This window comes from Erythrolamprus reginae, chromosome 1 (assembly GCF_031021105.1).
Source record: "Erythrolamprus reginae isolate rEryReg1 chromosome 1, rEryReg1.hap1, whole genome shotgun sequence".
In the NCBI taxonomy this organism is placed as follows: domain Eukaryota; kingdom Metazoa; phylum Chordata; class Lepidosauria; order Squamata; family Dipsadidae; genus Erythrolamprus; species Erythrolamprus reginae.
The window spans coordinates 56,926,277-56,946,491 of NC_091950.1; the positions used below are offsets into that span (position 1 = coordinate 56,926,277).

The following is a 20,215-nucleotide window of genomic DNA, read 5'->3' on the forward strand; positions in this document are numbered from 1 at the left end:
ACTTATGGAATTATATTGTGCTATAAATCTTTTGTTGAAGAATACAGAATGTACAAATGCTATTAATTTTGGTTTCTAAGATAAGGTACAATATTACAAAATACTAATCCTCAAATGTTAAACTTTAATTCTAATCAGTACAATGGGATATTAACCATACTTGATTTTGAAAATATGTAAGACAGTTTTAAACTGTTTATATGTAAAATATGTTGCTGCAGTCTACAGAATAACAATGAGATTAATAATAATAATAATAATAATAATATCCAACACTTTACACAGTAGGTGGCATATACTTTAGTTATCCATACAACCAACTAGGAAAGATTGGATAGATTGTAATTGAAATTATATCATCATAGAGACAAAAAGTAAAAAATAATTCCAACACTATAGGGAAAATATATTTTATTTCCAAAGTTAAAGTGTTTACTTCTGAACTTCAGAAAAGCAACTGAGGAATAATTGTAAAAGAAAAATAGTTGAAGGGAAAATTAATCAGATCATTTTATGGATAAACTGTGGCAGAGATTTTGGTACTACTCAGTTCTCTGTTAATGGTAAATGTTCAAATCAAAATTTCAGATTCTGATAATTTCATGGATACATCCATGCAATTTTTTGAGAATAGTGTGGTAGTGGTTTGTCATTCCCTTACAGAACTTTTTGTAAAAACCCGGAGTGTTTTCTAAAAGCTAGCAATATTTTGGTGGTCTCACATGCAGGCCTTTAGTTTCAGAGCTGATATAAGCTTTATTTTCTGCTATTATCTGCTGAATCCAATTGCATGAGTATCATTAGTTTGTAAGTTTAATAAAAATTCTATTAATCTAGTCTAATCTAATCTAGTGATAGACTTTAGGAGAAACTTTCCCATTCTACCACCTCTTACAATACTAGACAACACAGTATCAACAGGAGAGGCCTTCAAATTTCTAGCCTCTAGCAGATCTCAAGACCTAAAATGGTCGCCTAACATGCAAAACGTCATCAAATCTCATCAGGAAAGCACAACAAAAAAATGTTCCTTCTGCGCCAATTTAGGAAGCTCAAACTGCCCAAGAAGCTGCTGATACAGTTCTACAGAGGAATTATTGAATCTATCATATCCACCTTTTTAACTGTCTGGTTCGGTTTTGCAACCTAACAAGACTGACACAGACTTCAGAGGATAATCAGAATTGCAGAATTACTGCCAACTTGCCTTTCATTGAGGACCTGTATACTTCTACAAGTCAAAAAGAGGGCCGTGAAAATATTTATTGACCCCTCGCATTCTGGACATAAATTGTTTCAACTCCTACCCTCAAAACAATGCTATAGAGCAGTGATGGCGAACCTTTTTTGGGGGGGTGCCAAAAGAGCATTTGTGCATTCTATTGTGCATGCACAAGTGCCCATGCCCATAATCCAATGCCTGGGGAGGGCGAAAACAGCTTTCCCTAGAGGCCAGAAATGGCCTATTTCCCAACTTCTGGTGGGCCCAGTAGGCTCATGTTTCACCCTCCCCAGGCTCCAAATGCTTCCCTGGAGCTGGTTGAGGGCAAAAACACACTCTCTCATCTCCCTGGAGACTCTCTGGAAGCCAAAAATACCCCCCAGAGCCTCTGTGCGAACCAAAAAATCAGCTGGCTGGCACACACATGCACGATGGAGCTGAGCTAGGGCAACAACTTGCGTGCCAGCAGATATGGCTCCATGTGCCACCTGTGGCACCCATGCCATAGGTTCACCATCACTGCTATAGAGCATTGCGCACCAAGACAACTAGACACAATAACAGTTTTCCCTGAATGCCATCACTTTGCTAAACAAATAATTTCCTCACCACCCTCAAACTATTCACTAAGACTCATTGCTCCGGAAATTGCGGGTTGCGAGTCACTCTTGATGAAGTTGGACTTAGGGGTTCAGGTGGGCTTATTTCTCACGTACCTGCCTCCCAGCTGCGTGTCAAAAGCCCTGCCTGTGCTACTCGAGGAGGTAGCCGGGTTGGCGGTGGAGTTCCCCAGACTTATTGTCTTGGGGGACTTCAACCTGCCGTCACTCGGCGAAACCTCTGGGTTGGCACAGGAGTTCATGGCCACCATGACAGCCATGGACCTGACTCAAGTAGTACAGGGTCCGACTCATGAGGGGGGGCACGCACCTGACATGGTATTCCTTTCCGAGCAATTGAGTAATGGTCTGAGACTAAGGGGCTTAGAAGCAGTGCCTTTGTCATGGTCAGACCATTTTCTACTACGGCTTGACTTCCTGGCTCCAATCCTTCCCCGCAGGGAGGCGGAACCAATGAAGATGTTCCACCCCAGACGCCTGATGGACCCAGAGGGCTTTCAGACGGCGCTTGGGGTTATTCCAGAGGCACTCATCCACAGTTCGGCGGAGTCTCTTGCGGAGGCCTGGAATACGGCTGCTGCGGAGGCTCTTGACCGGATTGCGCCTTTGCGACCTCTCCGTGGCGCTAGACCCCGTAGAGCTCCATGGTTCAACGAGGAGCTCCGGGAGTTGAAACGCCAAAAGAGACGTCTAGAGAAGCGATGGAGGAAGAGCAGGTCTGAATCTGATCGAACACTTGTAAGAGCTTTTATTAAGACTTACAAAGTGGCGCTCAAGGCGGCAAGATGTGCGTACCATGCCGCCTTGATTGCATCAGCGGAATCCCGCCCGGCCGCTCTGTTTAGGGTGACCCGCTCCCTTCTTAACCAGGGGGGAGTTGGGGAGCCCTTGCAGAGTAGTGCCGAGGAGTTTAACACGTTTTTCGCTGATAAAGTCGCTCAGATCCGGGCCGACCTCGACTCCAATTGTAAAACAGAGTCGACTGACAATGAGTCAGTCGAGCTGACTGGGGCACGTACTTGTCCACCTGTCTGGGAAGAGTTTGATCTGGTGACACCTGATGAAGTGGACAAGGCCATTGGAGCTGTGAGTTCCGCCACCTGTCTACTGGATCCGTGTCCCTCCTGGTTGGTCTCGGCCAGCAGGGAGGTGACACGGAGCTGGGCCCAGGAGATTACCAACGCTTCCTTGGGGAGGGGAGTTTTTCCATCACTCTATAAAGAAGCGCTTGTGCGCCCCCTCCTCAAGAAGCCTTCCCTGGACCCAGCCGTACTCAACAACTATCGTCCAGTCTCCAACCTTCCCTTCATGGGGAAGGTTGTCGAGAAGGTGGTGGCACTCCAGCTCCAGCGGTCCTTGGAAGAAGCCGATTATCTAGGTCCCCAGCAGTCGGGCTTCAGGCCCGGTTACAGCACGGAAACCGCTTTGGTCGCGTTGATGGATGATCTCTGGCGGGCCCGGGACAGGGGTTTATCCTCTGTCCTGGTGCTCCTCGATCTCTCAGCGGCTTTCGATACCATCGACCATGGTATCCTTCTGCACCGGTTGGAGGGGTTGGGGGTGGGAGGCACTGTGCTTCAGTGGTTCTCCTCCTACCTCTCTGGCCGGTCGCAGTCGGTGTTAGTGGGGGGGTCAGAGGTCGACTCCGAGGTCTCTCCCTTGTGGAGTACCTCAGGGGTCGGTCCTCTCCCCCTTGCTATTTAACATCTACATGAAACCGCTGGGTGAGATCATCCAAGGACATGGGGTGAGGTATCATCAATATGCCGATGATACCCAGCTTTACATCTCCACCCCATGCCCAGTCAACGAAGCGGTGGAAGTGATGTGCCGGTGCCTGGAGGCTGTTGGGGCCTGGATGGGTGTCAACAGACTCAAGCTCAACCCGGATAAGACGGAGTGGCTGTGGGTTTTGCCTCCCAAGGACAATCCCATCTGTCCGTCCATTACCCTGGGGGGGGAATTACTGACCCCCTCAGAGAGGGTCCGCAACTTGGGCGTCCTCCTCGATCCACAGCTCACATTAGAGAACCATCTTTCAGCTGTGGCGAGGGGGGCGTTTGCCCAGGTTCGCCTGGTGCACCAGTTGCGGCCCTACCTGGACCGGGACTCATTGCTCACAGTCACTCATGCCCTCATCACCTCGAGGTTCGACTACTGTAATGCTCTCTACATGGGACTACCTTTGAAAAGTGTTCGGAAACTTCAGATCGTGCAGAATGCAGCTGCAAGAGCAGTCATGGGCTTACCCAGGTATGCCCATGTTTCACCATCACTCCGCAGCCTGCATTGGCTGCCGATCAGTTTCCGGTCACAATTCAAAGTGTTGGTTATGACCTTTAAAGCCCTTCATGGCACTGGACCAGAATATCTCCGAGACCGCCTTCTGCCGCACGAATCCCAGCGACCGATTAGGTCCCACAGAGTGGGCCTCCTCCGGGTCCCGTCAACTAAACAATGCCGGTTGGCGGGCCCCAGGGGGAGAGCCTTCTCTGTGGCGGCACCGACTCTCTGGAACCAACTCCCCCCGGAGATCAGAACTGCCCCTACTCTTCCTGCCTTCCGTAAACTCCTCAAAACCCACCTTTGCCGTCAGGCATGGGGAAACTAAACATCTTCCCCTGGGCACGTTGAATTTATATATGGTATGCTTGTGTGTGTGTATGTTAGTATAGGGGTTTTTCTTAAATTTATAATATTTTAATTAATTGGATTAATGTATTGGATTGTCTTTTCACTTGTTGTGAGCCGCCCCGAGTTTTCGGAGAGGGGCGGCATACAAATCCAAATAATAAATAAAAATAAATAAATAAATAAGACTACATTACTATTACTATTAGTCTTCTCATCGTTTCTATCATCCCTCTCCTCCCTTTTAGGACTGTATAACTGTAACTTGTTGCTTTATCCTTACTATTTATATCAATATTGGTGGTTTCCTGATTACTTATTTGTACCCTATGATAATCATTAAGTGTTGTACCTCATGATTCTTGACAAATATATCTTTTTAATGTATACTGAGAGCATATGCAGAATTCCTTGTGTGTCCAATCACACTTGGCCAATAAATATATTCTATTCTGTTTTGTCTAGAATATATTTTGTTTATGAACTACACCATATTTTATATCAGTGTTCAATTCTACCATTGGTGTCCTCGGATTAAAACACCCATATCACTGTTCCCTCTAGCCTGCGCGGGAGCGCAGGTAAAAACCAAATGTCGCGCAGGGTTTTCAAACCCTGTGCAGTGGAGCTGGCGCTCTTCCTTCCCACCTGACAGCTGATCTTCCCTTCCCAAGCCCCATGGGCTCTCTACCTGAGGACAAAATTCTGCGCCCCGCCATGGGGGGAGAGGAAACTATCTGTATATAACATATACGAATTTCAGACTTCTTCCTCCCTCTAAATAGCACATTTTCCTAATCCCAAATTTAATAATTATTTCAACCCATCTAACATTTAGCCAATTAATACTTATTTACATTTCTTACTTAATTATTAATCTTAAATTTCAGCCAGTTTGAGAAAAGAAAAAAAGGGGAAAAATCTAAATATTCTCTATTTTCAATCAATAAAAAATCATTAACAGCATTAATCTCCCCAACAATTCTAAATTCAATTCCATTTATGCATTAATCCAAATCAGTATCACCTACTACATATCTTACTATAATCAATACTTCTAACTTTATTAAAACCGAACGGCAATTCCTAAATTCATATATCTAAATAGAAAAAATAATTGAAGTTAAAAAAAGAGCAAACAAAACAATACTCCAAGCTTAATCAACCCTTCTCAAACTCCAATTTCTTTAATCTGAGCAGAACTTTGAACTGAACCCTTTTATTTATTTATTTTTTTGTATTCCCTTTTAATCCTCTTTTCCCTTTTATACTTTCTATTCTTCCTTCTAGGAAATAAGGAATTTGTTAGAAAAATAAAGGGGTTATTTGATCAAACTTTGGACACTTGACAACGTAGTTATGATGGTGGCAATGTCCCAGGGTTATGTGAATATCTTTTGGGATCTTCTGATAAGCAACTGCAGGGATTCACTTAACGACTGTGGCAAGAAAGTTGGTAAAGTGAGGCAGAACTCACTTAATAACTGTCTTACTCAGGAGATAGAAACGTTAGCCTCCATTGGGGTCAGAACAGAAGTTGAGGATTATCTGTGTGACTAGAGCACTCTTTTAGAAGCAGATCAGCAGATCCATTTTGAAGCTCCACAGAAAACATCTAGGGGAGAAGGCAGGTTGTCCTCGACTTACAACGGTTCATTTACTGACCATTCAAAGTTGCAACGTCCGTGAAAAAAGTGGTTTATGCCCTTTTTTCACACTTACAACCTTCGCAGCAGCCCCACGATCACGTGATAAAACTTGGCCGCTGTTTCATATTTATGACCGTTGCTGTGTCTTGAGGTCACATGACCTCCCTTTTGCGACCGTCTCACAAGCAAAGACAATGGGGGAGTGGGACGGAGAAGCCAGATTCGCTTAACGACCGGGTTTCTAACTGATCCACGTCCAGGCATGAAAATGTGCCACTCTAGACATTATACTTTTCTGCTCACAGCGAAAAAAAATTAGAGGGAACATTGACCCACATCTTGATTTCTTTTTCTTCTTGCTGATTATGGAATCAGGATATATAAGCAATACACAGAATTTGTGCCAAAAATTAATGTTTTAGTGTTACTGTCAAATATACAGATTATTATTTAAAGCGAAATACTGCAAGGAGCAGGTAACAAGAGAACTGGAATTTTAGTCAGAAAATCACAGTCTATTTTGTGGTTGTGGTCAGCAGAAGTCCATAAGAAATATGCACTAAGAAGGAGCTATTTCTGTTAGAAAAGCTTTATTTTGTTGACATAAAGACTTTATGCCAGCATACAAAGAAAACATGGAAAGAATCCAAATTCAATTCAGTTTAGAAATATTTACTTTTTTAGAGTTACAAATTGTTCTCAGAACATGGAAATATTCTTGCAAACATTATAATCTGTCTAATAATTGGCTGACATTGTCATTCTTGCTATTAGAAATTATGATCTAGGCAAGGTATTTCATGTTTAGAAGCCAGTGTACACATGGAACAAGTGCTTCCTTATCTAAGCACTGAGGGTAAGAATTTTCTCATGCAAGAAAAATTAACCTCACAAGATTGATCTTTATGCTTCTTCATTTTTGGATGTGTTTTCTGAAGTGAATAGTTCTTGGTAAGGTAGGGACTTTTTGTATTGTGATAGCAGAATACGAAGACTTGTGCATGCATAGAAAGCATACTTCTAGACAAAATGTACGTGAATAGCAAAATCAGTAAAACCATATTCTAACATACATGTTCATATGTTTTTCATACAGCCTATTTATTTGAGGCCTGGTAAGAAGGAATGCTTGTTCTCAGAACTCATGAAATTTTGTTTAATATACTTGTGTAAGGGTATGATTATTTAATGTGACTGTTTCTCTCCTATGTTGAAGATTCTGTTACTATCCTACTATAAAGTAGCTTTCCTGGATCATCTGCAGTGCCTGTTTCTTGTGTTTGGCCTACCTTCAAGGGCTGAGAAGATGTGCAATTGAATGAAAAGGGAATAAGAGGCGGGGGGGAAGACAAAATATGTGTGTGATGGTGTGTGTGTGTGTGTGTGTGTGTGTTAAAATTTCATGTACAGTGGTACCTCTATTTACGAACTTGATTCGTTGCGTGACCAGATTCTTAAGTAGAAAAGTATGTAAGAAGAAGCAATTTTTCCCATAGGAATCAATGTAAAAGCAAATAATGTGTACGATTGGGGAAACCACAGGGAGGGTGGAGGCCCTGTTTCCTCCCAGGAGATTCCTAGAGAGGCCCCACTGAGGCTTCTCCCTGCCTTTTCCGGTCAAAGTTTCGGACGCTTACATTTGTAAGTAGAAAATAGTTCTTGAGAAGAGGCAAAACAATCTTGAACATCCAGTTCTTATCTAGAAAAGTTCATAAGTAAAGGCTTAATTCCATTAGGAATTAGGAATTAACCTTGATTCAAGGAAAACATTTATAAAACACAGCAGAATCCTACAAAACCTTTTAAAAACATTTGGTAATTTATATCAGGCTGGAAAACTGCAAATATGCTGTGTCTACTTCCTATTGATCTGAAATAGAGTTCTAGCCATCCTTCGAACATAAATTGACTAGATTTCTTGTTCTAATGAAAGAAATCCTGCAGGGCCACCACATATTTGCAATAAGTTCCTTCTTCAGATTAATGCCAGTTGTATATTATTTATCAATATGTATGTATGTTTGGTTTTTATATTAATTGATTTTTAATCATCAATACCAAATTACTATTGTACACTGTTTTATTGTCGCTGTTAGCCGTCCCCAATAAATAAATAAATAAATAAATAAATAAATAAATAAATAAATAAATAAATAAATAAATAAATAAATAAAACAGGCAGACGTTGTTTTCATTACAGTATTAAATATTTGCTGACATTGTTGAATAATATCAGGCAAAAAACAGTTGCCTTTCAGTGGGGATATCATTTAGAATCTGTGCAGTAGATTCTAATGTCCATGTTTTCATCCTTTTTTGAAGGCTGCTAAAGAGGTAGAGGTGGGGGTCCATAAAAAAACTCTAGCAGGATACTCTTCCAGAGGGCTAATTCCACAGTAGAGAAAACCTTCTTCCTGGGGTCCTATTAGATGACATTGCTTCATTGACAGGACCCAAAGTGAGCTAACTGTAACATACTGTACAGAGCAGCCAGAAACGATAGGAGACAAAGGGACCTTCAAGTACCTAAGGTCACATGGGGTTTAATGGACAATGAACAAGTACAGGTAGCTCTCGATTTACGACCACAATGCAGCCCAAAATTACTGTTGTTAAGTGTATATGTTAAGTGAGTTTGGGCCCATTTTATGACATTTCTTGTTATTAAGTGAACCACTGCAGTTGATAATTTAGTAACATTATTGTTCAATGATTCTGACTTCCCCATTGACTTTGCTTATCCAAAGATTGCAAAAGGTGATCACATGACCTTGGGACTCAGCAAGGGTCATAAGTATGAACCAGTTGTCATGTTCATGGGGATGCTACAAAGGTCATAAGTGTGCAAGAGGTCATAAGTCACTTTTTTCAGTAACTTTGTAACTCTGAACTGTGACTAAAGGAACTGTTGTAAATCGAGGACTACCTATTAATAATAATAATAATAATTTATTAGATTTGTATGCCGCCCCTCTCCGAAGACTCAGAGAGCAATCAACGGAGGAGCTAGGGCATAATTCAATTTTATTTACTGTAGGGGGAAGTCTGATAGGTACTCATCTCACTTCTAATCGCGTGTGTTGTATGCTAACTTTAGAAATAAGATAGGCAAGACAGGACTAGGGAACGCCATTCTGTCCATTTAGATCAAGTTCTTCCAAAGCCCTTTAAGAGTCTAGTTAAGGAACTGTTAATTAAGAAAATCAGGAGTGTGCGCACGTGTAATCTAGAATTTAAATAATGGAACATGAACAGTGAAGGCCTGCTTCCGGAATGGTAAGCTGCTCCGTTCCGGTAGCGATTTTGGTGATGCGTGCACAGCTGCGCGCCCCCGCAAGAAATTTTGCTTCTGCACATATGCAGCAAGTGAAATCACGCGTGAAAATACTCATGCGAGCAAGATTTCAGCAATTTCCGGCAATTTTTTGCTTCTGCAAATGCACAGAAGCAAAAATATCAGTGAAAATCAACATAATCTCGCTCGCACAAGTGTCCTCACATGTGATTTCACTTGCTGCACATGTGCAGAAGTGAAATCTCGCGCCGACATGCACATCCATAGTGCCGAGACAGCAGGCCTTCCCTGAACATGAACTTATGTGTAGAATTATGTGTAAAAAGACTAATCTGATGAGTAAACCAATTCCTGAATAAAAGATTAAGTGTCCAGATAGCCAAGTTTCCGCTATGACTAGTGTGAAGCCTATATCTAGTCAAGCAGAATTAGAGGCAGTTGGATGTAAGCAATGCATTTATGACACATTCACACTTACTGCATGGCTTAGCTTGACATCCAAATGAAGTATTTTGGAGTTCATATAGCTAAAGTAAATATGAATGCAAACTTGGTCTACTTTATTTTGGAATTATTTTTTGTTAACTGTCTTGAATACTCACTGTTGGTAGCTATTTCGGAAAACCTCAGCATGAAATATAGACAGAGAAATAACAAATATTTCAAGTTCAGCATTCAGGACCCCAACTTAAAAGTTAAGTGTTTACAGTGCTATAAAATACTCAGTGCTGTAGGGTCTACAAATCTCTTGTATGAGTCACCCTCACCCCTCCAGCTTTGATTCCATATAATGATAACCTACGAAGACATATAATTCTGCCTGAGAGGGATTCTCTAAATTCAATTATGCTCCATAAGTACTTCCTTCAAAATTTATTTTATTTGTAACATTTATTGGCTGGGAGGGAGGTGGAAAATATTCTTAAATTATTGGGGAATAAGGAAATATTGGAAGGGAAGATTTAGAACTTTATATTATTATTATTATTATTATTATTATTATTATTATTATTATTATTATTTATTAGATTTGTATGCCGCCCCTTTCCGCAGACTCAGGGCGGCTTACAGCAATGATAAAAACAATATATAATAATCCTCCATTTTTCTTTCATTATCACATTTTTTTCAGCTCGACCTTACCAAACGAATAGAAGATCAGGGCCCATTAGATGTGATTATACATAAACTGACAGATGTCCTAATTGAAGCTGACCAAAATGATAGCCAGTCATTGGAGTTGGTTCACAGGTTCCAGGTAAGTAGTATTTATTACATGCAATTGTCAGCTACATTATCTCTTCAATCCCACTGCAAACAATTATTTGAGGTCACAGTTGAGAATTGCCTAAAAATATTTTATGTAAAGAAAGAATATGGAACATTAATGGTGAAGGAGCTATCACAGCTGAATCTTCCTCTCCTAACAAACTTCATGTTGCCATAGATTAAAAAATACATCTTTCAAAAATAATGAAAAAATGTGACACAAATAAATAAAATAAACATGCAAAGAGATGCAAATCACACATTTAAAACTTCTTCATACCTGCCTGCAGTATAATTTTGTATATGGTAGCACTGTTGTATAGAGACAATGCCTTGATCAAACAATTTTGTTCCAAGTTTCAGATGTGGCAAATCTATTCTCTTCAAGCAAAAATACATATTAAGTTCAACAAACCATACTACCATAATCCATTTACCTTATAAGTTATAATATTATGCTATAAATATCCCTGGCTTAATATCTGGCAACATGCATAATCTAAATCACAGGTCACCAGCCTGTGGTCTGTGGACCACTGGTAGTCTGTGAGAAAATGTTGGTGGTGTGTAGAGAAATCTTGGCCCCTGGGCCAGATATGGCCAAGAGCAATTAATCCAGTCCAGGAAGAAGAAAGGAGAGGAGAGGAGGAAAGGAAAGGAAAGGAAAAGAAAGAGAGGAAAGGAAAGGAAGGAGAGGAAAGAAGGAAAGAAAAGAGAAGGAAAGGAAGAAGAGGAAAGGAAAGGAAAGAAGAGGAAAGGATAGGGAAGGGAAGAAAAAAGAAAAGGGAGGGGAGGGGAGGGAAGGGAAGGGACTATAGCTACAGCTCTGGAATATGGGACTGACTTTCCCAACAATATCAGCAAGCCACCGTCAAATAAGCTTCAATTATTTTGTAATAATTACACTACCTTTAATAATTTTGTTACAATTAAACTACCTTTAAAGATTTTGTTATGATTAAATAAGCACTTACGATTTTGTTATGCTAAATAGGTGCATTTCATATTAATAAAATTGAGGCTCTCTGATCATTATTTTTCAAATGTACCGTATTTATCTTTTTAAAAAAATTCATATTAGTGGTCTGCAGGATTTAAAATTATGAATTAAGGTCCGTGGGATTTAAAATTATAAATTTGGTGGTCTGTGGAATTTAAAATTATGACCTTCAATGTAAGGAAAATGTTGGTGTCTGAAGAGGCACAATGTTGGCAATGGCCAGGGGAGCCTTTTGTCAGTTCTGGTATGTTCATCAACAGCCAAAATTGATCTTTGTTAATCTAGACGGCTTAAGGATGTGACTCTTAGATCACGAATGTCAAACTCGATTGCATCACATGACCTATTGTGATTTTTTTTGCCTTTGCCGAACCGAGGTAGGCGTGGCCTGCACGTGATGCATCCGGGTTTGACACCCCTGACTTAGATATGTGAGGAGTTAGAGACTCTAAATGCATTATCAAAATTATCAAACAATTTTACATCAGTTGAATTGATTATCAATTCAAATTGCCCATGCTAGTCTTAAATCTCTAAAGTGTTTGGAACCTATTACCTTAATAGACATATTCATTTATACAACATTGCAAAATACATTAATTTCTTTTTCAGTGTCTGCTAATAAAATCTATTACCCAAGGAACAAAATTGTCTTGATCCTATATTTATGGAATTCAATTTCAGTTGATTTAACTCCTTATATAAGCAACTTTTTAAAAGTCTTCAGTACATCTTGCTTCATCGCTGTCATCTCTTAAGGGTTTATATGACATGCATGAGCCATAGAATTTTTATCTCATAATTTCTGATATATCCAACATATCTTATCTCATTCTTTTTGTATGGACTTTAGTCCTTGGCTCCAAAATGTTAGAGTGATATTGTGAGAGCTTGGCTGTAAAACTGTATAAATAAGATATAATATGAGTACTTCCCTTAAGACTAACAATAATAATCATGAAGTTTTACTGTCCAAGCAAAAGAACTAGGCCAGTCAATTAAAAACTTAAGTTACTTATCTTTAAAATGCAAAATGAACATATAACTAGTTTCTTGTATTTCTTTTAAGAGGCACAATTTGTACAAATAATACATGACCTAGATTGAAGTTTTGGGCAAATTTTGTTCTTTTCCCTTTCTTTCTTTCTTTCTTTCTTTCTTTCTTTTTCTTTTGAGACCATATTGTAGAGACACACTTCAAGGTGAAATGTACTTAAATGAAGAACTATTCAAAATAATATCTACAATTTTGTAATATTTTAGGAATAAAGTCAATAAAATTGTTATTCATACATATTATTCTGCTCTGATTTTTTAAAGTAGATTCCTCTGTGGCATAGTAGATTCCTCTCTTCACTTCCAGAAGAGGTTGATAGCTTCAAGGCAGGATTAGACAGATTCATGAATGCCAAGCGTATCGGTGGTTATTGAAACGGATGTCCTTGTGCCGCCTCTATGTTGGTTGAGGCAGGCAGGATTCCCTTGAGTACCATTTGTTGGGGGTCAAGGGAAAGAGAGGGTTTTGCCTTCTCTTTCTGCTCAAGCTCCCCATGTACAATTGGTGGGCCAATGTGTGACTCAGAATACTGGACTCGATGGTTTTTGGCCTGATTCAGCATGGCTCTTCTTATGTTCTTATGTTCTTACAGTGTGATATATTTGGATAGCCCCTGGGCTCATTATTAATAAATTAAATTATATTTTGATTATGTTACATAGAGCCTCAGTGGTGCAGTGCTTAGAGTGCAGTACTGCAAGCTACTTCTGCTGATCACCGGCTGCCCGCTGTTTGGCAGGTTGAATCTCAGTAAGCTCAGGGCTGACTCAGCCTTCCATCCTTCCAAGGTTGGTAAAATGAGGACCCATATTGTTGGGGGCAATATGCTTACTCTCTGTAAACTGCTTAGAGAGGGCAGTAAAGCATTGTGAAGCTGTAAATAAGTCTAAATACTATTACTATTGCTAATTAATAAAATAGTGTTCCCATCCTATTTTTAAGAGTTTGCCCCTTTGTTGTTTTAAAGTTCATTAGTAGAACTATTTATGGAGAATGTGGACTTTGCTGTCTTCAAAAAAGTGACTTTTGTCTTTCAAATTCAAATAGACTGCTGAATCATGTCTTAATGAGTTTGTTCTCCTATGTTGTGCCATTTTATTGTAGTTTTTTGTGAAGTGGTTTTTTGTTTCTCCAATGTACAGAACTACACACATCTCACGACATATATCACATTGCTCAGTTTGCGTTTGTGTATTTTATCCTTGGAGTGGACAAGTCTCTGCCTTAGCGTCATATGTATATTGAGTTGGTTGAAGTGCATATGTATATTGAGTTGGTTGAAAATCCTCCTGAGATTTTCAGTTATTCCAGCAAAATACGAAATGACAAAGTTGCTTCTGTTTTGAAAGAACTCCTGCTGGGTCTTTTTTTGGGTTTGATGATAGCCAAAAGTTGTGAAGGCTTCCTTGACGTATTTTAGTTCTTCTTTTCCATCTTTACTGGTAGGCAATCTTTCAGCTTGGTGGTGTAGGGTTTTGGACATTCCCATTTTGGGTTCCAGTGGGCGGTGTGAATCAAAATGTAAGTATTGATCTGCAGGTACAAGCTTTCTGTTAATAGAATAGAATAAAATTCTTTATTGGCCAAGTGTGATTGGACACACAAGAAATTTGTCTTTGGTGCAGGTGCTCTTAGTGTACATAAATGAAAATACAGTGGTACCTCAAGATACGAACCCCTCGTCTTACAAACAACTCGTGATACGAACCCGGGGTTCAGAAAATTTTTGCCTCTTCTTATGAACTTTTTTCGAGTTACGAACCGGCGTTCGGGAGGCTGCTGGGAAGCGCCCTGGCTGTTTTAAAAGGTGACAGCCGGGCAGCGAAGCTTCCCAGCAGCCTCCCGAACACCGGTTCGTAACTCGAAAAAAGTTCGTAAGAAGAGGCAAAAATTTTCTGAACCCCGGGTTCGGTTCGGGAGGCTGCTGGGAAGCCCCCCAGCCTGGCTGCGACCTTTTAAAACAGCCGGGCGGCTTCCCAGCAGTCTCCGAACGCCGAACGCAGAAGTTTGGGTTTGGCGTTCGACTTCGGGAAGCTGCTGGGAAGCCGCCCGGCTGTTTTAAAAGGTCGCAGCTGGGCTGGGGGACTTCCCAGCAGCCTCCCAAACCCCGAACTTTTGCCGAACTTCTGGGTTCGGGGTTCGGGAGGCTGCAGGGAAGCCCCCCAGCCCGGCTGTGATCTTTTAAAACAGCCGCGTGGCTTCCCAGCAGACGCCGAACGCCGAACACGGAAGTTCGGGTTTGGCGTTCGGCTTCGGGAAGCTGCTGGGAAGCCGCCCGGCTGTTTTAAAAGGTCGCAGCTGGGCTGGGGGACTTCCCAGCAGCCTCCCGAACCCCGAACTTTTGCCGAACTTCCGGGTTCGGGGTTCGGGAGGCTGCAGGGAAGCCTCCCAGCCCGGCGGCGACCTTTTAAAACAGCTGCGTGGCTTCCCAGCAGACGCCGAACACGGAAGTTCGGGTTTGGCGTTCGGCTTCGGGAAGCTGCTGGGAAGCCCCCAGGCTGTTTTAAAAGGTGACAGCCGGGTGGCAGCGTTTTTTTTGCGGGGGTTTTTTTTTGGTTGCACGGATTAATTGACTTTACATTGTTTCCTATGGGAAACAATGTTTCGTCTTACGAACCTTTCGTCTTACGAACCTCCCCCTGGAACCAATTAGGTTCGTAAGACGAGGTATGACTGTATAGATTTGTCAAGAAACGTGGTACAACATTTAATGATTGTCATAGGGGTCAAATATGCAATGAAGAAACAATCAATATTAATAAAAATATTAGGATACAAGCAACAAGTTACAGTCATACAATCCTAAGTGGGAGGCAAAGGATGATAGGAATGATGAGAAAAAACTAGTAGAAATAGAAGTGCAGACTTAGTAAAAGTTTGACAGTGTTGAGGGAATTATTTGTTTAGCAGAGTGATGCCGTTTGGGAAAAAACTGTTCTTGTGTCTAATTGTCTTGATGTGCAGTGCTCTGTAACGACGTTTTGAGGGTAGGAGTTGAAACAGTTTCTGTCCAGGATGTGAGGGGTCAGTAAATATTTTCACTGCCCTCTTTTTGACTCGTGAAGTATACAGATCCTCAATGGAAGGCAGGTTGGCAGCAATTGTTTTTTCTGCAGTTCTGATTATCCTCTGAAGTCTGTGTCGGTCTTGTTGGGTTGCAGAAACAAACCGGACAGTTATAAAGGTGCAGATGACAGACTCAATGATTTCTCTTTACAACTGTATCAGCAGCTCCTTGGGCAGTTTGAGCTTTCTGAGTTGGCGCAGAAAGAACATTCTTTGTTGTGCTTTTTTGATGATGTTTTTGATGTTAGGTGACCATTTTAGGTCTTGAGATATGATAGAACCTAGAAATTTGAAGGTCCCTACTGTTGATACTGTGTTGTCCAGTATTGTGAGAGATGGAAGGATGGAAGGGTTTCTCCTAAAGTCTATCACCATTTCTACTGGTTTGAGTGTGTTCAGTTCTAGATTGTCCCGGTCGCATCACAAGGTTAATTTCAGTAGTAAGGCTTCTATCTTCCTTAATGTGTACTGCACAGTCCAGAAAGGCCAGACTGTTTTCCTGAAAGTCTTTTTGAGTGAACTTAATCTGTCCACAGAGTTGGTGTGTTTGGCGAAGGCTTCCAATTCCTGTGTTTTAATCTTGACGCAAATATTATCAACATGCCTATACCAGTGAGTGGGTGGAATTCCACTGAAGAATTTTAGGGCTTTGGTTTCTATCTCTTCCATTTAGAGATTGACCTTAATGGGGGAAACAGGTGAATCCATGTTTCTGTCTGTAGGAACCCCCCCCCCCCCCACTTTAACTGGAAATCGGCAAAAGGTCGCTAAACAAAATCACATGATTACAGGATGCTGCAGCTAGTCATAAATGGAAGCCATTTATGTAAAAGTCATTGGAAAGTTAATAGTAATTCACAAGCCTCAGTTATGTGATATCGTGCTTAATGATATCATGTGGAACTGACATTGTAAATTTGGTATCTTCATATGATGTTTCTGCATTGCTTAGTGATAGAGTTGCCAGTCCCAATTTGCATTCATTAAATGAGGACTACCTGGACTTTTGAATTAGCATTGGCATCTCCCTCTCCACCCACGGTCCCTCCTCTCTCTCTCTCACACACACACACACATTTTCCAAGTGCTCTCATACATGTTCTTCATCTTGATGGAAATCATAATACCAAATTGATTATATAACACCAGATTTTGCAGCTTACCAAAAATACATAATTCATGTTCCAGCCATTGGATTGGATTGGATAAGTTTCACAACTGTTGGAAGGGAGAAAGGATATATATATAGATGGTGAACACAGAGAAAAAGTCTTATTTGGTTGCAAGAGGAAAAGTGTATCCAGATGATTTTCAATTATTGCTTGTTAATAATGAAAAGTTTTAAAAGGTTGTTAATTTGAAAAAAATCTCAGACAATCACTGCCTGTCGCTAGCTTTGGAGTGGCAACAAAGGGAGGAATTGTTCTGCTGTTATCAAGACACCCCTGGAGGTTAGCCAATAGTAGAACCATATGACTGAATTTGTATGTAATTTATTATTATTTGTATACCAAACATAGTGACGTAAACATTACATAGTAGTAATGTCAAAGAAGAAAGTGTGACTACAAATATTTGATGTAGTATAAAAAGGTAAGGGAATAAGGAAGAGGAGATGTAGCTACTGGTATTAGGAATGGGAGATTGGCAGGAGTAATTTTTCTGAGAAAAAGAGCAATTAGATAAAGCATACAGGCATGAAGCAGAGGAAGTAATTGTAATTTAATTAAGAAAGCACTGCAGTGAAAAAAACAAGTAGTCACATAAGCTATTTGTTTATATCCCACCTTTATTATTTTTACAAATAATTCAAAGAAGTGAACATATCCAACATACCTTCTTCTTCCTATTTTCCCCACAACAACAATCCTGTGAGGCAAATTAGGCCGAGAGAGAATGACTGGCTCAAAGTCACCCAGCTGGATTTCATGGCTAAGACAGGACATGAACTCACAGACTGCTGGTTTCTAGCCTGATGCCTTAACCAAATTGACTAAATTAGAGAAGAGGGAAGTAAAGCAGTTTAATTCACAAAAGCAAGGAATTTAAATGGGATCAGACAAAATTTATTTAATTGGATTTGTATGCCGCCCCTCTCCGAGGACCCAGGGGACCGCACACAACCCTCCAAGCTTCGTTTTCATTAGCAGAGGGCTGCAGGAGGCCATCGTGGCTGAAAACAGTGCTCAGAAGCCCACTTTAGGAGCCCCTGACACAAAAATAGTGAAAGCATGGACATATTGTGCAAAGATGACAGAAAAATGCAAAGGAAAAAAGAAAAAAAACCTGTTAAAACCTATCTTAAAAATAGAGTTCATTTGTTCCTCCCCCCCTGCACACATACACACAGAAAGATATTTCAAAGTGTAGCCAACAAATGGAAATAGGGAGCGTGTTATTGAAGTTGAGCAGAAAAAGATGTTTGTTTACAGTTTGGAATCCGTTTTGTATAATTTACTGCATATTTTTATGAATTCAGATTTTACATTCAGATTTCAAGAGAATACTTGTTTGCCTTGGTTACCAGCAATTGCTGAAACAGTCTGCTTGATTGCTCCTGCTTGGCTGCAGATCCTGATGTTGGGCAAAGCCAGCCAGGAGCAGCTGAGAAGCTTCTATGACCACACTGTTTACAACAGCAATAAATAAGGATTCCTGTGATTCTCATAACACTTTTTTACAAACTCAATGGATAAAATTCATCTATTAAAAAACAGAAAATATAAGATATTATTAGAAAGGATTCATTTAGGGGGGGGGAACCCTAAAAATAATGTTATTTACACAATATTACAAGAATGGCTTATATGATGGATAGAAATAAAAGGTTCACATTTATCATTGAAGACTTCCTTTGAGAAAAAGATAAATTTTAGCATTAATAAAAAGATGAGTCTAGAATCAGGAAAACACATGTCTATCAAAATCTAAAAAGTACTGGAAGAAGAACCTAAACAATACATTATATAAAATGAAAACTATATTTTGTGTCAGGGGTATCAAGCTCAAGTTCCGCAGGCCGCATTTGGTCTGAGGGTTGCTTAAATCTAGCCTAAGGAGCTGCCTTGGAAATAGCGCAGGACTAGCCTGCGGTGCCTCTGCCAGCGAAAATGGACCTCAGCCTACAAGTGCCCCCCCCCACTCTGCTTTTGCTGGCAGAGGGCTGTAGGAGGTCATCATGGCCGAAAACAGGACCCAAGGGACCGCACACAGCTCTCCAAGCTTCGTTTTCACCAGCAGAGGGCTGCAGGAGGCCATCGTGGCTGAAAACAGAGCTCAGAAGCCCACTTTTGCTGGCAGAGCACTCGGGCTGCCACAGGAGCCCCTGACACGAATGATGTCAAGCTGGCCATGCCCACTCTGGCCATGTTTTTCAAGGGCAAACACAACTCTGATGTGGCCCTCTATGAAATCGAATATGACACCCCAGTTCCATGCAGATGAATGCTTTTGCATTATAGAGGATTCTTTTACAAATTCTGCTTAATTCACATGGAGATTTTTATGAAACACATACATTTTAATTAATTTTAGTTTAACTTCTTACTTCTTCATCCTTGTTTCTTCAGTTCATTGGACATTGTCCAACGTTTTTCAAAAAGCTGTAAACAATTTTTTTAAAAGATAGGATTTTTTAAAGATAGGATTGGATTTTTTCTTCTCCCAGAATAAAAGGGTTAAGACAAGAAAGATGAGTTCATCAGTGAATGTTCTCTTTAGATCTGCTTATATCTCCATTAGCAATTAGTTGCTGTTGTTTTAATTTAGACACTGCATGCTTGTATGGCAGCCAATCAGTTTCATTACACAATGAATACCATATTCTTAGATATTCCTTAGAATTCACTCTGTGTAGTCTGTAGAATGCTTTTAGTTCAATGACCAGTTCTTTAAGCATTATTGATTTTGCCATTGCTTCAAATGTACGTTGCCCAGAGCTACAGTTCCTCTGTTGCTGCTCGGATCATATATTTGTGCTCCGTGTTCCTTTTGCTCAAATGCTCCAACATAATTGCTTTGTGTTTAATTTGTTCTGAAGATTATTGATCCTATTGAATGGAAAAGTACTAGAAAGGGGGTTGAAAGTAGTTTTAACAACAATGTTACATTTATTTTATTTCAGCAAGTAAAGTAAGATTGAGATATAAGAATGAGCATTTTCCTGGGCACATATTTTAAAAATATGATCATTTGTTTCAAATGCAAATAATTGGTGTTTGTTTTTAGGCTTTCTTTTAAACAAAGTATTGATCACTACACTGTGTATATTACGATAAAATAAATTTAGAAATACCATTTTTCCTGACAGAGTTCATAAATTTGTACAATAATATATTTAGAAGTGAAGTTTTGTGTTGATTATAAAACATTGTGTGAATAAAAAGTTCCTGGAGGAGTACATCAAT

At 40.3% G+C, this 20,215-nt stretch overlaps 1 protein-coding gene across 1 annotated transcript in view; it reads left to right on the forward strand.

Moving 5' to 3' along the window:
* ITPK1 (inositol-tetrakisphosphate 1-kinase) overlaps positions 1–20,215 on the forward strand; it is a 159,178-nt gene that overhangs the window by 81,054 nt on the left and 57,909 nt on the right. Inside the window, exon 3 of the mRNA XM_070753029.1 lies at positions 10,550–10,675. Coding sequence (XP_070609130.1) covers positions 10,550–10,675 — 126 coding nt within the window. The remainder of the gene's footprint in view (positions 1–10,549; positions 10,676–20,215) is intronic.